This window comes from Pseudorasbora parva, chromosome 14, assembly GCF_024679245.1.
Source record: "Pseudorasbora parva isolate DD20220531a chromosome 14, ASM2467924v1, whole genome shotgun sequence".
Lineage (NCBI taxonomy): Eukaryota > Metazoa > Chordata > Actinopteri > Cypriniformes > Gobionidae > Pseudorasbora > Pseudorasbora parva.
The window spans coordinates 37701690-37727669 of NC_090185.1; the positions used below are offsets into that span (position 1 = coordinate 37701690).

Here is a 25980-nt window from a genome sequence, read left to right on the forward strand (position 1 = left end):
TCTGTCTTATTTTTTCTCCTAATTGTGAATTTATTTCAGTTAAAAAGTCTCAATTGCAGGATGTAAACTCATTAGTCTCAGAATTGTGAGATATATTGATAGAAAAAAGGGTATTGTGAGATGTAAACTCATAAATGTGCAGAAAAAGTCAGAATTTGGGATATAAATTCGCACTTACAAAAAAAAAAAAGTCTTAATTGCAAGATATAAACTCACATTTACGAGATTAAATATTCAGGATTATGATATAAACTCGAAATTGGGAGAGAAATGTCAAAATGCTGATAAAACTTTGCAACTGCGATAAAAGTCAGAATTGTGAGATTTAAAATCACGATTGTGAAAAAATGTCAGAATCATGAGACAAACTTGTAATTTCTTGAAAAAAGTCTTAATTGCAAGATATAAACTCACATTTACGAGATTAAATATTCAGAATTATGATATAAACTCGAAATTGGGAGAGAAATGTCAAAATTATAATTAAAATTTATATATAAAATAAATCAGAATTGTGATATAAACTTGAAATTGCCAAATAAATCCAAAATTGTGAGGTGTAAATTCGTAGTTGTGAGAAAGTCAGAATTATGATATAAATTTGCAATTGTGAGAGTCTAAATTGCAAGATATAAACTCGCATTTGGGAGAGAAATGTAAAATTATGATCAACTCTTTCCCGGCAAGCAGGTAAAAAAAAAGTTGGGGTTTTGACCATTTTCACAAAAATGTTATAGCCCATAGAATATTTAGTTTTATGGATATCTTGAGCATGCAATATATCAAAATAAACAGCTGACCTTCTTCTTTTTAACAAAAAAAAAAAAAAAAAAAAAAAAAAAACATTTTATTCTAGCTTTTTGCATTCCTCTTTTTTCAACACTTGAATATGGGTAAGTTTCACAAAAAAGCAACATTTTGAACAAAAAGCAGAGAAAATCACGGTTTCAGAAAGACTGTATCCAGATCAAATTCAGAGATGATCAAACACAGATGGAGGAGACTGAGTTTGGCCGGGAAAGAGTTAAAGATTCTGCGAGAAAGAAATCAGAATTGTGAGGTGTAAACTCAATAATTGCAAGAAAAAGACAGAAATGGGACATAAATTTGCAATTGAATTGCAAGATGCAATTGTCAGAATTGTTATAAAATGTGCAACAGTAGGAAAAAGTGAGAAAAAAAGTGAAAAACTTTGAGATTTAAATTTATAAATGCGAGGTAAAAGTCAGAATTGTGATATAAATTCATAATTGCAAGAAAACTATTTTAATTTTGAGATATAAACTCGTAATTGCAAGAAAAAAGTCAGAATCGTAAGATATATACTTTTTGTGAGCTGATTTTGCAGGTTTTTCCTCACAATTCTGAGCAAAACGTCACAAACTCACAATTACCACAAAAAAAATCAGAATTGCGAGATCAACTCTTCTTATATCAACTCACAATTCAGATTTTTTTCGAGTAATTGTGAGTTTGTGAATTTTTGCTCAGAATTGTGAGATATAAAATCGCAATTGTGAGAAAAAAAAGGTAAGAACTGCAGATATAAAACCATTCTTTAACAAAAATCCTTTAACAAAAATATTCTCTGCAGTGTTTTATTTTTCCACCGCTGCGCCGAGGGAAAGGTGGTGAGTTATGTTCTTCACCCTCAGGGAAGGCATGTACCGAAAGACGTCAGTGCTCGAGTCGTGTAGTTTATGGAGCTTTTTGTTGTTTGGCAGCACCCATATCTCCATTCACTTCTACTTTGTGCAAAAGAGCTGTGTGAACATTGAAGAGAGTGAAACATGCGTGATTTATACGAGTGAGTGAGAGAAGTCAAAAATATTGGATGATTAGAAAAGCCCATGGATGATCAGATGTAGTGAGGAGTGTGATTTTCATTGGTCTGTGCTTTTGTAGAGCTCCACTGTGCTTGAGCTCAGAGGTCTGCTGTTCCTCAGCGTCCTGCCGCTCATCGAACCCTGAGACGAGACAACCAACAGACCATTATTACACTAAAAAAAAAGGTGCGTTGGATTTACATTATTTAACTGTGTACATCGGGTCCCACATGAATCAATTGCGTTAAACAAACATAATTATTACTTCTAGAAGCAAAAGTAGTCCAATGCACTCGATGGGTGTATTGAATAAGTTAAAAAGCCTTTATTTTTTCATAGCTTAGACATTTAAAAATTGGTGACAGGTACACCTACGCGTTGCGGCTTTACATAGATATACATACATATGTAAAGCCGCAACGCGTAGGTGTACCTGTCACCAATTTTTAAATGTTTAAGCCATGAAAAAATAAAGGCTTTTTCACTTTTTCAATACACCCATCAAGTGCATTGGACTACTTTTGCTTCTAGACTTAATTATCCTACACAACCAAAGAGCACCGAGATTTTATACCCTGTGCAGCACTTCTTGCCAGGGGCGTAGCCATCTTTTCAGGAGTGAGGGGGACAGAAATGTCGTAATACCATTTTTTTGGGGGGTGGGGGGTGGGGGGGTATCCTTTATCGCATCTCTTGCTTTTAATTTGGTAAGATATCAAATACACTGCTGAACAATAATCTCTAATATCTCTAATATTTTTCTCCTATATTTTATGCCAATTTTATGATTGGTTTACTACAAACACTTGTGCATTAAGTCTCCATAGATTTTATGCAAAGTATATATATATATATATATTCTGATGTAAAGCAGCTGTTCTCTATGTGAATATAGTGAAGTGTAATTTATTCCTGTGGTCAAAGCTGAATTTACCATCAGTCCTCCAGTCTTCAGTGTCTCATGATCCTTCACTAATCATTCTCAGATGAGGATCTGATGATCAACACACATTTATGATTATTATCTGTTGTGCTGCTCATGGGGCTGCGTAATATTTGTGGAAACCATCTAAACATTCGTGGTCAAATTAAAAAAGAGAGAAATTAATACTTTTATTGATCAGAGATGCATTCAATTGATCACAAGTGATATTTTTAATATTATAAAAGATAATTTATTTAATAAATGCAAATAAATGCTGTCTATTGAACTTTCTATTCATCAAAGAATCCTGAAAAATAAAATGTATCATGGTTTCCACAACATTTTTAAGCAGCACAACTGTTTTCAACACAGATAATAATCATAAAGGATTCTTGATTATAAAATCATCATGAGAGGGATCAGTGAAGGATCATGTGACACTGAAGAGTGGAGTAATGATGATCAATTCAGCTTTGATCACAGGGATAAATTACTGTATATTCACAAAGGGAAAAGCTGTTTTAATTTGTAATAATATTTCACAATATTACTGTTTAACTATTTTTGATTAAATAAATGCAGCCGTGGTGACCAGAAGATACTAAACATTAAAAAACTGCATTATTCATATGATACTTTATTGTCAATAAATAGGCTACATTGAGATGGCTTGGAAAAACGCATAAATAATATATGGTCGCAATCGTCTGATTGTCGTCATCACGTTTCATCTCTCATAATGATTTCGGTTTCCCTTCAGCTGCAGCTCCAGCGTAACAGGGTATTAGGCTACTAATACGAATCCGCTTTTGGACTTTCTGTGGAGCGCCCTCCTCATATTTAGATGTGAATAAAATGACAGGTCATGCATACATTATTTTTTATCTCTGAATTTAAATCTTGATGTATTCACATTGGTTTCTATGTAAATACATTTGACCGTGATGCGTGAAGCGCACTATCAAACGAGATTAGAGAAGGCTGTCTTTAGCGTCCCTGTTAACTTGCCCGCCGCCCGCGCAGGGTAACGCCGGTTCGAATCCCGCTCGGAGCGGGTCGACTAGGATCAGGGAGACCCAGTAAAAGTCATTCAGCTCCTGTCCAACCAATCAAAATCATTCCTGATCAACCTGAGCTCACAGGAACATTTAAAGGGGTGGTGTCATGCGATGTGACTTTTTTAACTTTAGTTAGTGTGTAATGTTGCTGCTTGAGCATAAACAGTATCTGCAAAGTTACAGCGCTGAAAGTTCAATGCAAACTGAGGGGCTTTCACAAGTATATTGGAAGTACCCACTATTTAAAAAAAAGCTGCCTCCTCACACAGATTATAGTCTATATACTGCATTTACTATAAAAAACAGTGGTCGATGGACCTCTCAACCGTTACGCTAAGGAGAAAGCCAACGCAACTTTGAGTGGAGCAAGAGAAACATGATTATATATTTCTGCTCAGCTAGTGACACTGGAAATCAAGCACACGGCAAACGCTAATACTTTTTCATATAATGTCTACTTTCTTCGCATAACAGTTCTATCTAGTATTAAACAGGACTACACATTGTAAACGGATGAAGACGGAGAATGTGAGAGGTAGGGCTCTGGGGTCTCATTTATAACAGCTGCGTACGCACAAAACAGGCCCTGAATGAGGCGTACGCTACTTCTGACGCATAAGTTGTGATTTATAAAAACAAACTTGACGGGAAAATGTGCGCACCTGCACGCAACTCTGACCCATGCGTACGAACTCTTTTACTAGAGTGAGAAAAGTAAAGAAGTAAGAACAACTTAAAACTCTGTTTTCATTTTGATATACACATTTAACTTAAAGGGGGGGTGAAATGCTGTTTCATGCATACTGATCTTTTTACACTGTTAAAGACTTGGAATCCCATCCTAAACATAGACAAAGTTTCAAAAGTTAAGGTGGACGTTTGATGGGAGTATTTCTTTGTCAAAAATACTACTTCCGGTTAGTCATAAGTTTCGGCAAGTTTTTTGCGATCATGCGTCCCCTTTGACGTTAATGGGGGCGGATTTCCTTGTATGGGCCGTACGGACAATTCTACCGGAAGCGCGTGAGAGAGAGAGAGGGAGAGAGCGAAAGCAACAGGCTACGCCCATCAAAGCGCTGGCTCGTAGGCTGCGCTGCACAGGTGATGTGCACAATTAACAATGACATCAAAAAGTGCGTTTTTGGTTGCCAGACCAAGACAGTCCTGCACAGATTCCCCAAAAACCGTGCGTTAAGGCAACAGTAGATGTAATTTGCTTTTCCAGATCAGCAACTGAGTTGCGCGAATGTTTATATCTGTTCGCTGCATTTCGGTGCCGACTGTTTCATAAACAAGGCCCAGCTCGACGCCGGATTTTCCCGATCGCCTAATGCTGAATGATGGAGCAGTCCCAACGATAAAGGTCCCAACGTTAGAACCGCAGGCTGTGAGTAAGACTGCTTCAAATGTCTGTGTCTATGCTCATCAAGTAACCCAAAGATGATCACGTATAGTTACTATATATATTACTATATATAGAAATTGATCAATGGAGCATGCGATGTGTAGTGCGTGTACATTTGTTTAGCTGGCCACTATATGTGTAACTTTATGTTTGTGTATTGTAAAAGCACTCCAAACAACAATACACAAAGAGTGGGGAAATATGTTGAACTAAATAAGCGCGCTTCTTCATTTAAATGTGCTACTATTCCGTGTCTTTCTATGTAAACACTAACTTAGCCTGCCGTGCAAAACCAGTCCGCTTAATAACGTTACAATTGTCTAAACCACGCGTAAACACACACACACGTGCACAACTGCACTTCCCACATGTACACCTTCAAAGACAAAAATACGACGATATAATTCAAGTATAAATATGTAAATAACACAAGCCGCTAAGCATATTATATAGTTAGTGTATAACTTGTACCACATAGAGACGTCCTGCTCTAGTCGTTTTTGCTGCTGCTCCTGTTCAACTGCAGCCTCTGGGTCTGATTCCGGATCATAGATGTATGGCTGTATCTGATTAAAAGCCATATTTTTATTTTGAATAAAGTTTTTCCCGCTGTTAGGGATGACACAGCTTTACGACGCACTCGACTCAACACAATAGCAGCAGCGCGCACACGTCATTATTTAGCTCCGCTCACACGACACGCCCCCACCCGCTCGGCTTTTTTCGGAAAGACTCGGAACAGCGCATCTTTCTTATATAATTATTAAAAAAATAAAGACTTTTCGGAGATATGCAGGATGCAGTGCTACTCTATAGGTACTCAAGATTGACATGACACTGACTGAAACTGAGTGTTTCACCCCCCCTTTAATGTTCTAGTTTCATTAATGGCGATATGAACTGAAATTACATAAAGTCATTACTCAGAATTTTAAAAAAAATTATATGAATTTAGATAAATCCGTGTATCATACATTCAATCGTTTTTTTGATTTAATATTGAAAATTAGAAAACAGCTCATTTTTCTATTTTCAATATTAAATCAAAAAACGATTGAACGAATGATACACGGATTATGTGGATGTGCTACTTTTGATCCGGTTTCCTGTGACACGCTGTTTTAATGACAGCAAGGATTAAATACAGGCTAATGCCAATAACTCCTCTTTAAACTAAACTGCAGATCTCATGTCATGACAATATTCACTAAATATTTTTAGTGAGAATGATGATCAGTGATGCACACTTACTTCTATATCACAGACACAAAACACAAAAATACGTTGTCAGTGACGCTCTGAGTCAGATGATTGTATTTACGCTTCAATAAATAAGTAGGGCTATCTGTTTAAATTAAAATAGCCTAAACATCCTATATGTTCACATTATTAGAAAAACTGCATAAATGTTTTTGAGTTGAAGGGTTTTAAATTAATGAAATATTTTGAATTAAAATAACATTTGGCCCGTGGAAATGAATGAATAATGGAAAAAAATGAAAGAAAATATCTGAGAAGTATTTTATACAATTTTGTTTTTATGGATATTTTGATATATTTATTCTAAAACATAAAAAGGATTTTGGATGATTGCCAGCACTGTACTGTGTAAGGCACAAATGGCATTTATAGCGTCTTGTATATTAATATTTTTAATGTCCTGTACCTTTGACAGTGTTAAACATGGTGTCACGTGGAGGTCATGCATAATAAAACTAGGCGTTGTAAGCTCCATATATGGTGATTTTAGGGAGGAGACAGGGTGGAGAAGCACGTACACACAATCTTCTGCTGGCTGGGATTTATAAAGGGATTTTTGCGCAAGTTCTGACGTACACATGGTTTTATAAATCTGAATTATTATTTTTTTGCATACGCAAAATCTAGCTTTTGTACGTACGTGCACTTTTAGGATTAAATCTACGCAAAGTTTTATAAATGAGACCCCTGGTGTTCTCAGCACCGTCAAAATAAATGTCAACGCAACAAGCGCGGCTTACGTCACTTCAGAGATCCTAATGCAACCAGGAAAACGGCCCTAGTTTCTAGAACTACCCGGTGCGAAAGCCCCTAATATGGTATTCTTGTGCTTTAGTACAATCAAAAATGACTTGTAAAGCGGTTAGTTCTGGTCCTTGATTGTGATTGGTCAATAGTTGTGTTTTACACGATAACCGCGATGCCCACTTCACCCCGCGGTTCTGTGTATCTCTGCACGACAAACTTAGCAACGTAAACACAAGTTTGTTCTCACTGATATTGTTCATTGACGCTTATGCTTTTATGTAGTGAAGATTATTGTAAGAGTAAGATTTAGATACAGCATTTTCCTATGTGTCCTATGTCCTATGTTCTCAATAAAAATCTGTTGAATGTCCGCTGCGATATCCTGTCCTTTAAACAGTTAATGGGAGCTAGTAGTCAAAGGATTTGTCAGTTGCGTCTTGTTCCCGTGTTCACTGTGAGTTTCAGTCTTTTCAATATAAAAGTCTTCACTACTGACTGACTCACTCAAGAAAAAGAAGAAAAAAGAAAAAGAAAAAAGAAAAGAAAAAAGAAAAAAAAGAAAAAGAAAAGTCTTCGCTGCTGACTGACTCACTCAAGAAAAAGAAAAAAAAGAAAAAAGAAAAAAAAGAAAAAGAAAAGTCTTCGCTGCTGACTGACTCACTCAAGAAAAAGAAAAAAAAGAAAAAGAAAAAAGAAAAGAAAAAAGAAAAAAAAGAAAAAGAAAAGTCTTAGATGCTGACTGACTCACTCAAGAAAAAGAAAAAAAAGAAAAAAGAAAAAAAAGAAAAAGAAAAGTCTTCACTACTGACTGACTCACTCAAGAAAAAGAAAAAAAGAAAAAGAAAAAAGAAAAGAAAAAAGAAAAAGAAAAGTCTTCGCTGCTGACTGACTCACTCAAAAAAAAGAAAAAAAGAAAAAAGAAAAAAAAAGAAAAAGAAAAGTCTTCGCTGCTGACTGACTCCCTCAAGAAAAAGAAAAAAAAGAAAAAAAGAAAAAAAAAAAGAAAAAGAAAAGTCTTTGCTCCTGACTGACTCACTCATCTAATGGCGTAATAATGTAACTTCTGTTGCTGCCCACGGTCAGGGACTATTTTTTCCAGCGTAAGGAAGGATTTTAGAGACTTTACTTCATAAAAGTTGAATTATATTTGTCTTTAATATATGTATTGTGTGGTAACTGCTTTAGAAAAACAAAAAGGTACGCAAGGCTAATGCTGTAAGGGGTCGTGACTTATTCTCGTACCTTATTGCTTACATACAGCACCTTTAACGTTCGCATAACCAAGAAATGTTTTTTATCATTAAAAAAGTGGATGTTGTGATCGTTCAGAAATATCGATTTCATAACGTTAGCAAAACGTTCTTGAAACATATTTTATGTTACCTGGGAACCAAATCATCTCACCTGAAAAGAGTCGTCTCCGTCCCCGTCATTACTGTTCAGGTAACCGAGGGACGCGGCTCTCTTCATACTGTGAGGGAGGAAAATAACTCAGTCATTGCATTTCCGTAAAATAACACAACCCTTCATAGGAATCAGGCTGTGAAGACCAGGTTTAAAGGTCATCAATATAACAGTCATTAACCAGTGTGTCTGTGCGTCTCACTTTGTGTTGCGAGGTTCTGGTGGCATAGTTCCTTGGATTTTCTTCACCAGCATCTCGCTGCTTCTGCGCAGGACTTCCCTGAGTTTCCCGAAAGAGCCGCTTCTCCTGAGAGATCCATCCTGAACACACACACACAACCTTATGTTCAAGCCTTTGTTATATTTTATATGAAAACTATATGTACACACTTGTATAATTTATTAAATAGCATGAAGTTATTGTTTTTTTAATTTTCATTGAGATATTGCAACATCTATTATAAATCACTTATCCCTGCACAATTTTTTTAGACACAAAATAAAGTTTTGTTTTTTAACATTTTCCACATTTATTCTTAACATTTCTTTAAAGATTATTTCATTTTAATATGTATAAACACATAAAACATCTTTAAAAGGAAAGATCTTTGAGATCGACTGTTCAAACAGATTTGACAAGAAATCTGCGGTGTATTTTTACAGACTCCTGAAAGCTACAGAAAAGAGAAGCAAATGAATCTCTGCAATTCATAGAAACAACCGGACTCCAGACGGCGTAAGGTGGATTCACAGTTCTCATTTTGTGTCAATATGTTGAACTCTGAGGTAAAATCATATCCTATAATATTGTATTGAAAACTCGTCAATTAAATATTTACCATCTTATATTCTGGGATGTTTTTGTGAAGCTGCTTTGAAACAATCAGCATTGTAAAAAGTGCTACAAAGATCAAATTGGCTTGACTTGACTGATATTTAGAGGTTTGAAGTGCCGGAAAAAGTAAAGTGCTGGAATTTCACTCAAAAAGTTGTATGAACCCTGAGATGAACCCTGAGTGTTTCTACCACAATACCATGGTTGCAGTTAGCATTGTTGTTACCTAAATCCATGGTGAATGTCTGTGATTTTCTGGATTGAAAAGCCTTCTATAACTACTTGTGTTCATGGCTCAATGTTTCTCCTGGTTTCCACATCAGCGATGTTTGATCTCATATCTGTGGGTTATGACAGAATGCTTCTCTTTAAATGCTTCCCAGAAGTTCCCACTAGATCTCGCTGCAACGTTATTAAATCTGTGGCGAGTTCAAACGCTTTCTCACCGGATCTCCAGCGCTGTGTAGTAATGGTGTCACATGATCGATATATTTATTGTCTATAATTAAACAGTCTGTCCAGCACAGCCTAAACAAGTAGCGTGGTTTGTTTCACTGTCGTTACGTTTGCCGTTTGGATTTTTCTCATGTGTAACAGAAATGGCAGCTCTTATCAGCTGGGTATTGGTCACACCAACGCGACCTCTAACAAAATTTGATTGAGACATTCAGATGGTAGAGTCAGAATTTGGCGTAAACAGAATGAGAGCATGGATCCATCATGCCTTGTTACCACTGTGCAGGCTGGTGGTGGTGGTGTAATGGTGTGGGGGATGTTTTCTTGGCACACTTTACGCCCCTTAGTGCCAATTGGGCATTGTTTAAATGCCACGGCCTACCTGAGCATTGTTTCTGACCATGTCCATTCCTTTATGACCACCATGTCCCCATCCTCTGATGGCTACTTCCAGCAGGATAATGCACCATGTCACAAAGCTCGAATCATTTCAAATTGGTTTCTTGAACATGACAATGAGTTGACTGTACTAAAATGGCCCCACAGTCACCAGATCTCAACCCAGTAGAGGATCTTTGGGATGTGGTGGAACGGGAGCTTCGTGCACTGGATGTGCATCCCACAAATCTCCATCAACTGCAAGATGCTCTCCTATCAATATGGGCCAACATTTCTAAAGAATGCTCTCAGCACCTTGTTGAATCAATGCCACATAGAATTAAGGCAGTTCTGAAGGTGAAAGGGGGTCAAACACAGTATTAGTATGGGGTTCCTAATAATCCTTTAGGTGAGTGTATATATTTAGGGATATACGGCCATCTAGTGGTTACACCCTGTTACTGCAGATGATAAATGGGGCATAATTTAGAGGTAAATATTTAGTTCCGTAAAATCCCCTTAAAATACAAAATATTAAATACAAATGATCATTGAACCAAAATATAGCACAAACAACCTATACATATTCATTATCATATAATTCTCATATTCAATTGTCTCCTTATCTAAGTGTTTTTAGGAATAACTTCCTTGGAGATTTTCCAATGGGCTTTTATAATGGGATTTTTTAATTTATGAGTAAAGTAAAACCTCTGCTAAACATAACTTGACGATACTTTGATGTTTTGTTCTACAACTTTACTCTGCATACTCACACCCCAAACTGCCTTATCTAGTTACTTACTAAAAACGTAAGTTTTCAAAAATGAAAGTAACTGCTTCAAAATGTGCATTTTTGCTTTGGCTGTAATTTACGGTGTAGAACAAAACGTCAAAGAATCGTCAGGTTATGTTTACCACAGGCTTTATTTTACTCATATTTTGAAAAGCCCCATAGGAGAGGGAGTTTTGACATCATCCCTGCCCTATTTTTGGCACCGCCCCACGACATCAAGCCCCGCCCTCAGAGTCCACCTCCGATCCACTTTCAATAGTGTTTCTCAGAAATCGCTTACTGTACCTTTAACTCTGTATATATGTCAATTATTGTCTTTTAAATTATGTTATGTATACTGGTAAGGTAAATTGAAGTTATAGATTGTAAAATTATATGCTTTGTATTCTTTAACAACTCATCTAGCTGAGCAAACTTAGCCTTTTTGGTAGATATTGGGTGTTTGTTTAGCATTTTCGATAGATATTGGTTTGCTGACAATCTGAAAATGGACATATATTGGCTGATTTGTCTGGCCGATCTTTCACTAGCAATGATATCTAATGAGAAACCATGACGGGGTCCTGTATGCCAATGTAATCGTGTTAAAAGTACCTTATATTAGAACCAGACCACTGCAGTTTTGTTCTAAGCCCAGCAGATGGCAGGACACGTTTTTGTCTGCAGACACACCACTGCTCAACTCTCAGGTTATGCAACTATAGGGTTTATGAGGTTAACTATAGCATTACTGTTCTATTGTCGATGTGGAAATCCAATACACTGAGTTAAGCATTACATCCATGCAATCTGATACACGCACTGGAGATTTCAGGCTGAAATTAGCTATGCAAATGAAATGCTAAATCCAACATCAAGATGAAATGGAAAGGTTTTGGATGTTTTAACAGCATATGTCCTGAAATGACCCTTCTGTTTCTACTTTAAACCATACCCTGTGCTGTCACGGTGAAGAAAACGGAGGCGAACGCCAGCTGTGCGACAGAAACTAGGTCACCGTGGCGAGTGGCTCCAATGAAACATTCACGTATGAGTTACATTTACGGACACAGAGAGAGCCCAGGCCACTAATTCCAGGACTTTATCGGGTTAGATGTCATTTGAGGTTAAGGAAGACATACATCACTGCGCAGAAAGAGCCACATAAATATATTTATACACACACACACACACAGTTGAAACATCCCTTGAATCTGCAGCGAGGCCTTGAATTACACAGCCACACTAATTCACCAAAACTGACTGATCTACTGTACGGCACACACGAGGAATGTTAGGCCTAGTTTTTCCTCTTCCGTTTAAAAAAAAAAAACAATGTCCACATGAAAACGCAAAAGTACAGTAGGAAGCGCCGTCAGTCAGCCACACCAACAGGTGGCGATTTAACCCTAACCATAAAGCCTCGTTGGCCAATCAGAAGCCTGGAAAAAGGGTTAATGCTAGTGGTGGGCGATACTGCAAAATTTGGTATCGATCCGATACCAAATACATATAGGGTCAGTATTGCCGATACGATACTTTTTACTTAAAAAAACAAACCAAAAACAACGTTTGTGTAGGGGAGAGCAGTATGTCATTATCTCTGAGGTGAATGAATGATCAATTCGCCGTGTGGACGAACAGCCGAATGCCAGCGCATGACGTCACTAGCCCCGTTTCCACCACAGGAACTTTACCCAGGAACTAGGAACTTTGGGTGGTACTTCGTGTGTTTAGACCGCAGGAACCAGGGTATAAATGAAGTTCCGGGTAAATATTTCCCCCTCCAAACGGCCCTGCTTGCGAGGTAGTACTTTTTCAAAGTTCAGGAACTTTCGAGGGCGGGACTTGGGCGCTGAACATGCTGATTGGTTGAGCTCACGCAGCATTTAGGTTCAACTCGGCATTTTTAAAAGTCTTACACGCCGCGCTCATGTTGACAAGAGAGGAAAGTTAATTTTTCTGAGGGGTTAACTTTTTATTTCGTAAGTTATAAGATAATGAAGATAATGTTGGAGTATGACACAGCGTATATTGCCCCAGGCAGTTTTTTACTTTAACTGCGCCTGACAGAAGAATTATTATTTTTTCTGAGATGATTATTTAAACAAATAAATAGCTTATAATAACTAAATCCACTAAATCTTTCAATCGGTACACACAAAAATGACTACTGTCCGCTAGGGCTGTCATTTTTGAAAAAAATCTAATTCGAACGGATATCAAATATCAAGCAATGCATTCGAATATATTCAATTATCTACAACGCCGTCATCTCCAGCAGCTGGAATGTGTTTACGGATGCCATAGCAACTCTCAACGGCCACCAGGACTTATACGGTTTTATAAAAGCTATTCATTTGTTGTAAAGTGTAATAATCATCTCAGAAAAAATTAATTCTAATGTCAGGCGCAGTTGAAGAAGTTGATTGTTTGCTTACATAGGCTTAGGGACAGTGTCATTATGCCAACATTATCTTCATAACTTCTTATGAAATAAAAAGATTATCCCTCAGAAAAATGTATTTTCCTCTCTTGTCAACATGCTTGGTGCATGAGCACGACGTGTGCTCTTCAGTGGGGCGCGCGCTGTTGTCACATAAGGACGCACACTCAAAAGTAATCCGCTCAGGTCATTTACATGGTGGAATGTTTCGTTTGATCGATTCATGAAAAGATTTTTCCACCCATCTCAAAACGATTACAATTTCATTCAGTTTGGGCATTTTTATTACGATTGATCAGGTGTTTATATGGAGCATTTTCCTTCAGGTTGGACTTTTAAACTGATTGCAGTGCTCCATGTAAACGCACCGACAGTAAAAAAAAAATTGCGCTACATGGCACTTTAAAAACCGGATAGTTAATTTATAGTTCGATTACGGATATTTCACGTCATCTTCGAATGCATATCGAAAAGTGACAGCCCTTGTCCGTCACTGATTTGGAGGAGCAGTCGCGTGCAGTCCTACATCACTGGACTAATTTGCCTAATCTTCTCGGAACTTTATCGCGGTCGAAACGCAGACAGCTGCAGGTCTGGGGGGAGAAAAGTTCCTGTAAAAAAGTTCCTGGTACAAATTGTTCCGGGTAATTTTGGTGGAAACGGGGCTACTGTTTCACAAATTCACGTTTTCGTAGTTTTGTAACGTTTTCTGTAATGTAAGCAAACGGCCAAAATGCATAAAAGCTTTAGTTGAAAACGGTGTCGTGTAAACAGCCTCTTAGAAGAAGTGTAATTTGCCACTTCCCAGCTAACAATTTTAGGTTATAAGAACGTTTCCCTAACGTTCTCATTAAGTTCTAAAAACGTTTTTGAACGTTCTAGGAACGTTGAAATGTCCAGTTTGCGGAACGTTGTATTAACGTTCTCATTAGGTTCTAAGAACGTTAAATAACGTTCTTATAAGGGTGTGGAGTATGATCAAATAAAATATTCCTGTTTTCTCCTTTAATGTACTTGCTTTTGTTTATTGACATCTTATACTTTCTTAAAAAAAGCTAAAACCACTTTTATAATTGACTTTTATATTTATATTACATTTATATTTAATACATAATAAGTTTACTAGATTTTTCTTCTGATTGTAAAAAAAATAAATATATACTCGAAAATAGCATTTAAGTGTCATTAAGTTGTCTCTGGATATACAAATTATGTATCTGAAGTTCGAGAAAAAAGCTGTATGACTAATTTGTAATGAATAATACTTTTTTAATGTAGTAACGTTTTTAAAACGTTCCACTAACAATGTAAGAAAAACGTTTTATAGGTAACGTTTTTAGAACGTTACTCAACAGCAAATAACGTTGGCACAACGTTCTAATAACGTTACTGCAAGAACGTTTTTTAAAAAAAACTTTGAGAGAACTTTTAGAAAACGTTAGCCAAAGTTCTGAGAACGTTCCCTGTTAGCTGGGTTGCGGAACAAACAAATAATGTGGTTTTCTGAGGGAAATGTGCTGTAAAACTCACCGCCTCTGCTGTGATAATCGAGCAGATTTTGACTGAACCTTTGGCCCTTCGCAGAGTCACATGGCTTTGGCAAAAGCCTATGAATGGTTTATCCTGCTCGACACATAACAACCACTATTGTGAGTGAGTGTTTGTGTGTGTGTGTGAGGGAGAGAGAGAGAGAGAGAGAGAGAGAGAGAGAGAGAGAGAGAGAGAGAGTGAGTGTTTGTGTGTGTGTGTGTGTGTGTGTGTGTATGTGTGTGTGAGAGAGAGAGTGACTTTTTGTGTGTGTGTGTGTGTGTGTGTGTGTGTGTGTGTGTGTGTGTGTGTGTGTGTGTGTTGGGTAGGTTTAGGGGTAGGGGCAGTGTGTGTGTGTGTTGGGTAGGTTTAGGGGTAGGGGCAGTGTGTGTGTGTGTTGGGTAGGTTTAGGGGTAGGGGCAGTGTGTGTGTGTCTGTGTGTTGGGTAGGTTTAGGGGCAGGGGCAGTGTGTGTGTGTCTGTGTCTGTCTGTTTGTGTGTGTGTGTTGGGTAGGTTTAGGGGCAGGGGCAGCGTGTGTGTGTGTGTGTGTGTGTGTGTGTGTTGGGTAGGTTTAGGGGCAGAGGCAGTGTATGTGTGTGTTGGGTAAGTTTAGGGGTAGGGGCAGTGTGTGTGTGTGTTAGGTAGGTTTAGGGGCAGGGGCAGTGTGTGTGTGTCTATGTGTGTGTGTGTTGGGTAGGTTTAGGGGCAGGGGCAGTGTGTGTGTGTCTGTGTCTGTCTGTTTGTGTGTGTGTGTTGGGTAGGTTTAGGGGCAGGGGCAGTGTGTGTGTGTGTGTGTGTGTGTGTGTGTGTTGGGTAGGTTTAGGGGCAGGGGCAGTGTATGTGTGTGTTGGGTAGGTTTAGGGGTAGGGGCAGTGTGTGTTGGGTAGGTTTAGGGGTAGGGGCAGTGTGTGTTGGGTAGGTTTAGGGGCAGGGGCAGTGTGTGTGTGTGTGTGTGTGTTGGGTAGGTTTAGGGGCAGGGGCAGTGTGTGTGTGTGTTGGGTAGGTTTAGGGGTAGGGGCAGTGTGTGTGTGTGTGTGGGGGGGGGGGGGTAGGTTTAGGGGCAGGGGCAGTGTATGTGTGTGTTGGGTAGGTTTAGGGGCTGTGTGTGTCTGTGTGTGTGTGTGTGTGTGTGTGTGGGTTTAGAGGCAGGGGCAGTGTAGGGGGATAGACTGTACAGTGTAAAATTACGCCTATGGAAAGTCCCCACAATTCATAAAAACCTAACATGAGAGAGTGTGTGCGTGTGTGAGTGAGTGTGTGAGTGTGTGTTTTGTCCACACAATGGAAGAAGTCAATGGGCACCAAAACTGTTTGATAACGAACATTCTTCAGAATATCTTAGTGTGTGTCAGAGGTTTGCCATAAACAACAGGATGTCCATCATCATGCTCTGAACACTCTCATGCCGGACATGATCAGCAGGTTTACCGCAGAAGGACAAATAAACTAAACACTAACACAATTTTCATATTCATTTTCCAGTTTAACCTTACACTCAAATTGTTACGCTGATGATACATTTGCTAAAATAAAACAATGTGTTCTTTAGATAAAGAATGTCTCCGGCTTTATTTCTGTAAACACTTTCCTTTTGCTGTGTATTGCAGATTTAAAGTTAATATCTCTGTGAGTGGGGCTGTACTGGCTATACATTAACACAAATATCTGCTGAATAACATTTCAGAACAGGATATATTTGCTTTGTTCTGTAGTTTGTGTAGTCAGACAGTGTTCACACATTAATCTCAGTGTTTTCATCTATATAGCGTGTTCACAATGGACACGCTTTATGCAGTAAGAGATTGTGTGTAAATGTGTGTGTGTGACTGTGAACCCCTGATTATAATACTCCTGAACTATATATACTCGCTGTGGAATATTTGTAAAACTTTTTATAAATCACACATTTCCGTCATTATCACTATAGTAATTTATTAAGTAACATAACACACATTACACGGACATTGTACTTTAAAGTGTTAGTTTGAATAATGTGGCATGAAATGCTGTCGGGTGAATCTCACAAACTCATGTTTTTCACTCAGAAATCAAAGGCTAGAAATAGGATTTTACATCCAGTACTGTATAAAATGATCATAAATCAAATGTACTGTATTACAAAAACACTACCGGTCAAACGCTTGGGGATCGTAAGACTTTTTCAACAAGAAATTAATACTTTTATTCAGCAAGGATGCATTAAATTGATCAAATGTGACAGGAAAGAAAAACAAATACAAATAAACACTGTTCTTATGAACTTTCTGATATCAAATAATCATAATCATGGGGAATATATTATATATATATATATATATATATATATATATATATATATATATATATATATATATATATATATATATATATATATATATATATATATATATATATATATATATATATAAAGTTGAGCTAACTTAAAAAGTTGAATGTGATAAGTTGTTTAAGTTGAACTAATTCACTCCAGTTAAAATCAACTTAAATTGTTCATCTAATGAGTACCAGGTATATAAATATCACGGTATATCATTTATCATGTATATATATCACAGAAATATGAAGCAGCACAACTGTGTTTAACATATAAAACAATTATTTTACATTGTAATAATATTTTACATTATTACTGTATTTACTGTATTTTTAATAAATGCAGGCTTGGTGAGTATTTTTTTAATCGTACTGACCCCAAATTTTTGAATGGTAGAGTATATAAATACGTTACAAATTAAACCATAAATAATTTTTAAAATGTTATAATAATGACATTTAGAATATGTAGGGAAATGTAGTTTTATTTGGCCTGTTCATGAGATTCACTCATAATCTGACAGGCGTGCTTCACTGAGGGTATATATTACAGTTCACACTGCACAAAATGCTCTTCTTACTTAGTATTGTTGTCTTGTTTCTAGTCTAAATATCCAATAATTCTTAAATCAAGAGTCATTTAGTAGATAAATATAATGACATAAGATATTTGTTCTTGTTTTCTTGAAAATAAAATCAAAATGAATTTTGAGTTTTTGCTTAAAACAAGCTATCTACCTATGGAGTGAGAAACATAATCTTGTTTTTTCAAGAAAACAAGCACAAATACCTTATGTCATTTATTGTACTTTTATCTACTAAATGCCTCTTGATTTAAGAATTATTAGATATTTAGACTTAGAAACGAGACAAAAATATTAAGTAAGAAGAGCATTTTTTTGCAGTTCATAAATCAGCGTTATACAGTTAACAATGTAGACATGAAAAGAGACAATGCAGAGAACAAGCAGGAATGAGCGAACGAGTGATCAGTGTGTGGAAGAAAGGCAGAAAGAGAGGCCAAGAATACACGGGGAGGGAAGGTAAGATGATATCCCAGCAGCCCTAGCAACAGTCAGAGCTGTGCTGGACTCCATCCAGCAGAGAGGAAGCAGCACAGGCATCCATTTAGATCAGGCAGATGTCATTTGATTTGTTGCAAGAGGAGAGAGAGAGGAAGATGATGAGAGCTTAGGCCTAATGCAGAGAGAGAGAGAAAACACAAACGAGACAGGAACATCAGGAGGAAATCAATGAAAAGCAAGAAAGGCAGTGTGCCTGTCCATAGAGGTGCATAAAGACATTCAGGTGTATTAGTATCTCAAGCTGGAGTGAACCAGCAATAAGCCACGAGAGGACGGCTGCTACAGTGATGTTACCGTGGTAAAGGGGTGAGCTTAAAGGGTTAGTTCACCCAAAAATGAATTTTATGTCATTAATGACTCACCCTAATGTCGTTATCCTCAAATAAAGATTCAAACAGTTATGAATCAGCGCATTGATTGATGAATCAATACGCTGATTCATAACCGTTTGAGTCTTTATTTGAAGATTGAAAACAAACGCAGAAGGGAAGACAATGCTGAATAAAGTCGTAGTTTTTGTTATTTTTGGACCCAAATGTATTTCCGATGCTTCAAGAGACTCTAATTAACCCACTGATGTCTCATATGGACTACTGTGATGATGTTTTTATTCCCTTTCTGGACATGGACAGTATAGTGTGCATACACTTGCATACGCTCTCGGACTAAATATAAAATATCTTAAACTGTGTGTGAAGATGAACGGAGGTCTTACGGGTGTGGAACGACATTAGGGGGAGGAGTTAATGACACACATTTCATTTTTGGGTGAGCTAACCCTTTAAGATGCAAACACCCAAACAAAACTCTTGATATGTGGTCAATTTTAAAGGAGACCTACTTCTTACAAGATGTAATATAAGGTGGGTTTACACTTGTAGTTCGGTTCGTTTGGTCCGGACCAAAAAACAAAAACAAAACATATAGACCGTGTCCGCTTAGCGTTCACACTGGCATTTTTAACAGTGAACCTAAAGTTACCGAACCAAAGGCATAGAAATACGGTCACAACCTGATTGGTCGCCTTTTATTTTGCGACAGGGCTCGCTTACAGAACATTCAGAACAATGCTGTGTGCTGGATTAAACGCCATCATTTTATGCGTGTACACATATGGTTTTATCTTTACCAGAAGAGAACTCTGGGCATATGCCTTTCTCCACTGACGTTCTGAGATGTTCAAAGAGTTTGTAAGGAAGGCAGACTGAGATGGCGAACGGGAACATGGTTTGTGTAACATTAGCAACTATAGCCGCGTTTCCACCACAGGAACTTTACCCAGGAACCAGGAACTTTGGGTGGTACTCGGTGTGTTTAGACCGCAGGAACCAGGGTCTAAATGAAGTTCTGGGTAAATATTTCCCCCTCCAAACGGCCCTGCTCGCGAGGTAGTACTTTTTCAAAGTTCAGGAACTTTCGAGGGCGGGACTTGGGCGCTGAACATGCTGATTGGTTGAGCTCACGCAGCCTTTTATTTCAACCGGCATTTTTAAAAGTCTTTTGTGAGGTTCGGTCTGCGTTCAGTAAATATCAGTCTTGCTCTCTGTCTGATGGCGCGCGGTCGTCTCAGCCATCTCACGTGCAATGTCCGTAATAGCTGATAATAATATACATCGTCATTTTAAATCTAGCTTTACAAGCTTTCAGAATATGCTGGTGCTGCTGAATCTGCATATTAGTGCTCTTTTCTGTCGTTGTTAATTTCCTCTTAGTAAACCTAACGTTATACATACCCAGCAAAAGCAGCACAGCTTGAATCTCTTCCATACTCATTATTAATTTTTTTTCACCATGTAAACGACCTGACTGATTACTTTTAAGTGTGTGTCCTTACATGACGAGACAGCGCGCGCCGCGCTCATGTTGACAAGAGAGGAAAGCTCATTTTTCTGAGGGGTAAACGTTTTATTTCGTAAGTTATGAAGATAATGTTGGAGTAATGACACAGCGTATATTGCCCCGGGCAGTTTTTACTTGCCTAACTGCGCCTGACAGAAGATTTTTTTTTTTTCTGAGATGATTATTACACTTTACAACAGATAAATAGCTTATTATATAATACTGTATTAGTCCTGGTGGCCGTTAAGAGTTGCTATGGCTACAGTAAACACATTCCAGCTGCTGTGCGGCAGACAAACTGCATGTGACAAAATGATTGCGATTGAAAGTCATCACAAGTAAACACCAGATCGGTTTAGATAACGTCTCAGTCGCGCGCAGTCCTACATCACCGGACTAATTTGCCTAATCTTCTCGGAACTTTAGATCGCGGTGGAAACGCAGACAGCTGCAGGTCTGGGGGGGAGAAAAGTTCCTGTAAAAAAGTTCCTGGTAAAAATTGTTCCGGGTAATTTTGGTGGAAACGGGGCTTATCATAATTTTATGTAGCGGCTGCGGCTCCAATACTAAAACTGTGTGACTGAAAGAGCAACTCTAATTAATTGTCTTCAGTGTGATGGAAAACAGTATAAAATCTCTACATTAAAAAAATCGGTGGCAGACGGCATGAAAATGTTCTCATCGACACATCCAGCACTTGTGGGCGGGTCTATGCTAATAGGACGAAGTCTGTCAGCAGTTGTGGGCGGGTCTATGCTAACAGGACGGAGTCTGTCAGCAGTTGTGGGCGGGTCTATGCTAATAGGACGGAGTCTGTCAGCAGTTGTGGGCGGGTCTATGCTAATAGGACGGAGTCTGTCAGCAGTTGTGGATGGGTCTGTGCTAATAGGATGGAGTCTGTCAGCGGTCTATGCTAATTGGGCAGAATACATCAGCCGCTGTGGGTGGGGTCTATGATAATAGGGCGGAGTTCATCAGCCGTTGTGGGTGGGGTCTATGCTAACAGGGCAAAGTTTGTCAACAGTCATGGGCGGGTCTATGCTAATCAGGCAGGGTCTGTCGGCAGCCGTGGGTGGGGTCTGTGCTAATAATGCGGAATCCTTCAGCAGTTGTGGGTGGGGTCTATGATAATAGGGCGGAGTTCGTCAACAGACATGGTTGGGGTCTATGATAATAGGGCAGGTCAGTCAGCAGTTGTGGGTGGAATCTATGATAATAGGGCAGAGTTAGTCAGCAGTTGTGGGTGGGATCTATTATTATAGGGTGGAGTTAGTCAGCAGTTGTGGGTGGGATCTATTATTATAGGGCGGAGTTAGTCAGCAGTTGTGGGTGGGATCTATTATTATAGGGCGGAGTTAGTCAGCAGTTGTGGGTGGAATCTATGATAATAGGGCAGAGTTAGTCAGCAGTTGTGGGTGGGATCTATTATTATAGGGTGGAGTTAGTCAGCAGTTGTGGGTGGGATCTATTATTATAGGGCGGAGTTAGTCAGCAGTTGTGGGTGGGATCTATTATTATAGGGCGGAGTTAGTCAGCAGTTGTGGGTGGAATCTATGATAATAGGGCAGAGTTAGTCAGCAGTTGTGGGTGGGATCTATTATTATAGGGCGGAGTTAGTCAGCTGTTGTGGGCGGGATCTATGCTAATTGGACGGAGTTAGTCAGCAGTTGTGGGTGGGATCTATGCTAATAGAGCGGAGTCAGTCAACAGCAGAGGGCGGGATCTATGCTAATAGGGCGGGTCAGTCAACAGCTGTGGGCGGGATCTATGCTAATAGGATAGAGTCAGTCTGCAGTTGTAGGCGGGTCTATGATAATAGGGCGGGTCAGTCAGCAGTTGTGGGCAGGATCTATGCTAATAGGACGGAGTCAGTCTGCAGTTGTGGGCGGGTCTATGAGAATAGTGCGGGTCAGTCAGCAGTTGTGGGCGGGTCTATGATAATAGGGCAGGTCAATCAGCAGTTGTGGGCGGGTCTATGATAATAGGGCGGAGTCAGTCTGCAGTTGTGGGCGGGATCCATGATAAAAGGGCAGGTCAGTCTGCAGTTGTGGGCGGGATCCATGATAATAGGGCAGGTCAGTCTGCAGTTGTGGGCGGGATCCATGATAATAGGGCAGGTCAATCAGCAGTTGTGGGCGGGTCTATGAGAATAGGGCGGAGTCAGTCAGCAGTTGTGGGTGGGATCTATGAGAATAGGGCGGAGTCAGTCACCAGTTGTGGGCGGGATCTATGATAATAGGACGGAGTTAGTCAGCAATGGGGGGTAAGCATATGTTAGGTCTCACTGATAGAATCCACTTGTTCTGAGACACTGATTATGATTGATGGAGATTAAAAAAGAGGAGTGGGTGGATTTTTACCGTTATAGGGTGGTTGTGTACACACACTGCTGACACATTTATGTTCAAACAACATGTAAAAGTGAAATTTGCATAATAGGTCCCCTTTAAATTTTCAACTTGTGTTTTATAATCACAGATGTTTAATTGTATGGTAGGTTAAAAAAAGCTTTTGCTAAACATAGTTGAGCATCAAACCAGTAATGTAATAATAGTGTGAGTGGTCAGGGTTTTGTGGGTAAGGAGAGAATGACTGCTATCGGTGAGTCACACATCACTGATGTCACACAGGATATGACATCAGCAGGGGACTACGGCCACTCTGGCACACTGAACAGGCTGCAATGCAGTTTTGGCCACCACAGGCTGTATCAGTGGTTAAAGCCACATCAAGCAAACACACAGCCAGCAAACACGGCTGCATTATTGTGCAGTACCTGCAAAATTCAAGCTTTAAAAATTCCCTGTGGTGAAAAATCAAGCTTTTAAATGTTGTGTATGTGTCTGTGTGGTGTTAATATGCTTTCAGACAAACCATGTGCAAATTCATAAGTCAGCAACATTGCTGAGTATTTTCTGTTTAAGGGCCCTATCTTGCAACCAGCGAGATACCCAACGCGCACACTTTGCTCATGTAATCTACACAGATGCAACAGTTGTTTTTGCAAATCATAAATTGTTACAATAAAAAAATATTAACACATGAGATGACGGAAATCATTGTGGTGTGCTACGAAGATGTGAAAAAATAGGCATAAATCTAGCTTACAAATTATTCAGGCTAATTGTAGTAATTAAGGATCAGACCTGTTTGCCCAATAGTGGCAAGACATATATGTATATAAGGACATCTGACAAATTGGTTTGTCCGTCAAGAACCAGGAAAAAAAAAATCGACTGAAAAACTGTTTAACCGACGCTATTTTGGGTGGGTTTCTCCCATCCCCATACAACACAACTTCTCTGTCTTTCACTGCTCTTACGAGAACATCAGTCTCCTCGGCTGTGAACCGCTCCTGGCGTGCGCCTGGTAAATACGCCATAATAATAGCGACCCATAATGGAACTTGCGCAGCTGCTTTTAAAGGGAATGTTGGATGACGCTCTGATTGGTTTATTCACGTTACGCCCAAACCACACCTATGAATAATGAAGCTACTTCAGACCAACACATTTTAGATTAGCGCCGGGTGCAAGAGCCATTTATCCCGCCGGGAAAATAGCAACAGCGCCGAGACCCGCCCACAAAGTTACTTACGCTTCGCGCTTTGACACTTGCATTTCAGATCGTTAAAATAGGGCCTAAAACTGCAATGAACCAAAGACAGTCTCAAAAACACAGTTTGAAATCGCAGGTGTTTTTGACTAACCGTCACAAACTAACCAATCACGTCACGAGGGGGTGGGGGGGAGATGATATCTTTAGCATATCATTATTATGACAGATTCTCAAGAGAAGCCAGGCTATATTTTTCTGTTGATATTAAAAATTGGGTAGATTTATCAATATAACGAGTGCATTATGTATATTATGATGTTATGATGAACCATATGCCTTTCTCCACTGACGTTCTGAGATGTTCAAAGAGTTTGTAAGGAAGGCAGACTGAGATGGCGAACGGGAACATGGTTTGTGTAACATTAGCAACAATCATAATTTTATGTAGCGGCTGCGGCTCCAATACTAAAACTGTGTGACTGAAAGAGCAACTCTATTTCATTGTCTTCAGTGTGATGGAAAAGGGTAGAAAATCATGAAAAGTTCTTATCGATCTGCACAGACACACCCAGTCGTTCATTTGAATTGATCATTGCATTGAATGTTCACAGCAAACATCCTCAATGTCACGATTCTCAGGAGAACACAAATGTTTTGTGGATAAATGTAACATTTCTCAGGGGAGCGGAACAGTTTTATGAGAAAACAAATGTTTTGCAAGCAAATGCAAATATTTTTTTGAGGAATGCAATAGTTTAGTCTAAATAATCTGCCAGTGGGGTAAGCAAAACAATCTTAAAACAACATTATTTTACTGACCCCACTGGCAGATGATTTGGCTTCTTTTCAGCAAAAACTCTTAATTTTGAGTTATTTTTTCCCAAAACAAGACAATAATTTTTTACTTGTCTAGTACATGTTTCTTAATGTAAGAAAATTTAGAAATTTTGACTAGAAACAAGACAAAAATAAAAAATTTTTTGCAGTGGACACGCTGGAGAGATTATGTCTCCCGACTATTCGTCAGTATTCCCCTGGGAGAGGAAGCAAGTTTCGCAAGCGAATGCGATTTGTCTTGAGGGAACGCAACAGATTTGAGAGAAAACGCAATGTTTTTTTTGAGCAATGCAATCGTTTTGCGAGAGAATGCAATTATTCTTTTTAGCTAATGAATTTTTTTCTTGGGGGAAGCAGGATTTTGGTGAGGGAACGCAAATGTTTTGCAAGCTAATGCAGAAACACTGAAATAAATAGTTTCCTTCCGTCTCATATTTCCTCCGTCCCGTATAGCAGCTGTAAGAGTAAGATATTAATCCCTCACCCCATTCCACTCCACACTGCCCTCTTCTCCGGCCTCGCTGCTGCAGTCGTACTTCACACTGGAGATCGATGCGGTGCTCCTCCGCCTCTCTCCATCTCTCTGAGGGTCCACTGCCGCTCCCTGACACACACACACGCACACACACACGCGCACACACACACACACACACACACACACACACACACACACACACACACACACACACACATGTTACAAACACTGCAAAAATGCTTTTCTTACTTAGTATTTTTGTCTTGTTTCTAGTCCAAACATCTATAAATTCTTAACACAAGAAGTATTTACTAGACAAGCAAAAGTAATTGTCTTGTTTTGGGGAAAAATAACTCAAAATTAAGAGTTTTTGCTTAAAATAAGAAATAATCTGCCAGTGGGGTCAGTAATATAATCTTAAAACATTATTTTTCTTATCCCTACTGGCAGATTATTTCTTATTTTAAGCAAAAACTCTTAATTTTGAGTTATTTTTCCCCAGAACAAGACAATAATTTTTGCTTGTCTAGTAAATGTTTCTTAATGTAAGATTTTTTTAGATGTTTGGACTAGAAACAAGACAAAAATACTAAGTTAGAAAAGCATTTTTTGCAGTGAAGACATCCTGTTTCCCAGCATGCATCATTAGAAGGAGTATAGATGTCGCACCTGTCTGCGGGACCTCATGGCACACTCCTCGAGGGTCTCGGCTGCCTCCAGTTTACCCTGCTTACGGTACAGAGCGCCCAAATTTCTCAGCGTGGTGTTTACTGTGGGGCTGTGCAGGAACACACACACACACACACACACTAGCATCACATGTGTGTTATC

General features: G+C 38.8%; 1 protein-coding gene across 2 annotated transcripts in view; it reads right to left on the reverse strand.

Moving 5' to 3' along the window:
• Positions 1 to 820: 820 nt before the first annotated feature.
• The window catches only part of klc4 (kinesin light chain 4), a 73321-nt gene continuing 48161 nt past the window's right edge, over positions 821 to 25980 (reverse strand). Inside the window, exons 12-16 of one of the 2 annotated variants that reach the window (XM_067416357.1) lie at positions 25819 to 25927; positions 25159 to 25278; positions 8828 to 8946; positions 8626 to 8692; positions 821 to 1967 (exon numbers count right to left, since the gene is read on the reverse strand). In XM_067416357.1, coding sequence (XP_067272458.1) covers positions 1884 to 1967; positions 8626 to 8692; positions 8828 to 8946; positions 25159 to 25278; positions 25819 to 25927 — 499 coding nt within the window. In that variant the 3' untranslated portion in view covers positions 821 to 1883. Of the gene's footprint in view, positions 1968 to 8625; positions 8693 to 8827; positions 8947 to 17591; positions 18553 to 25158; positions 25279 to 25818; positions 25928 to 25980 lie in introns of those variants that run through there. The other variant, XM_067416358.1, reaches the window with a different exon arrangement.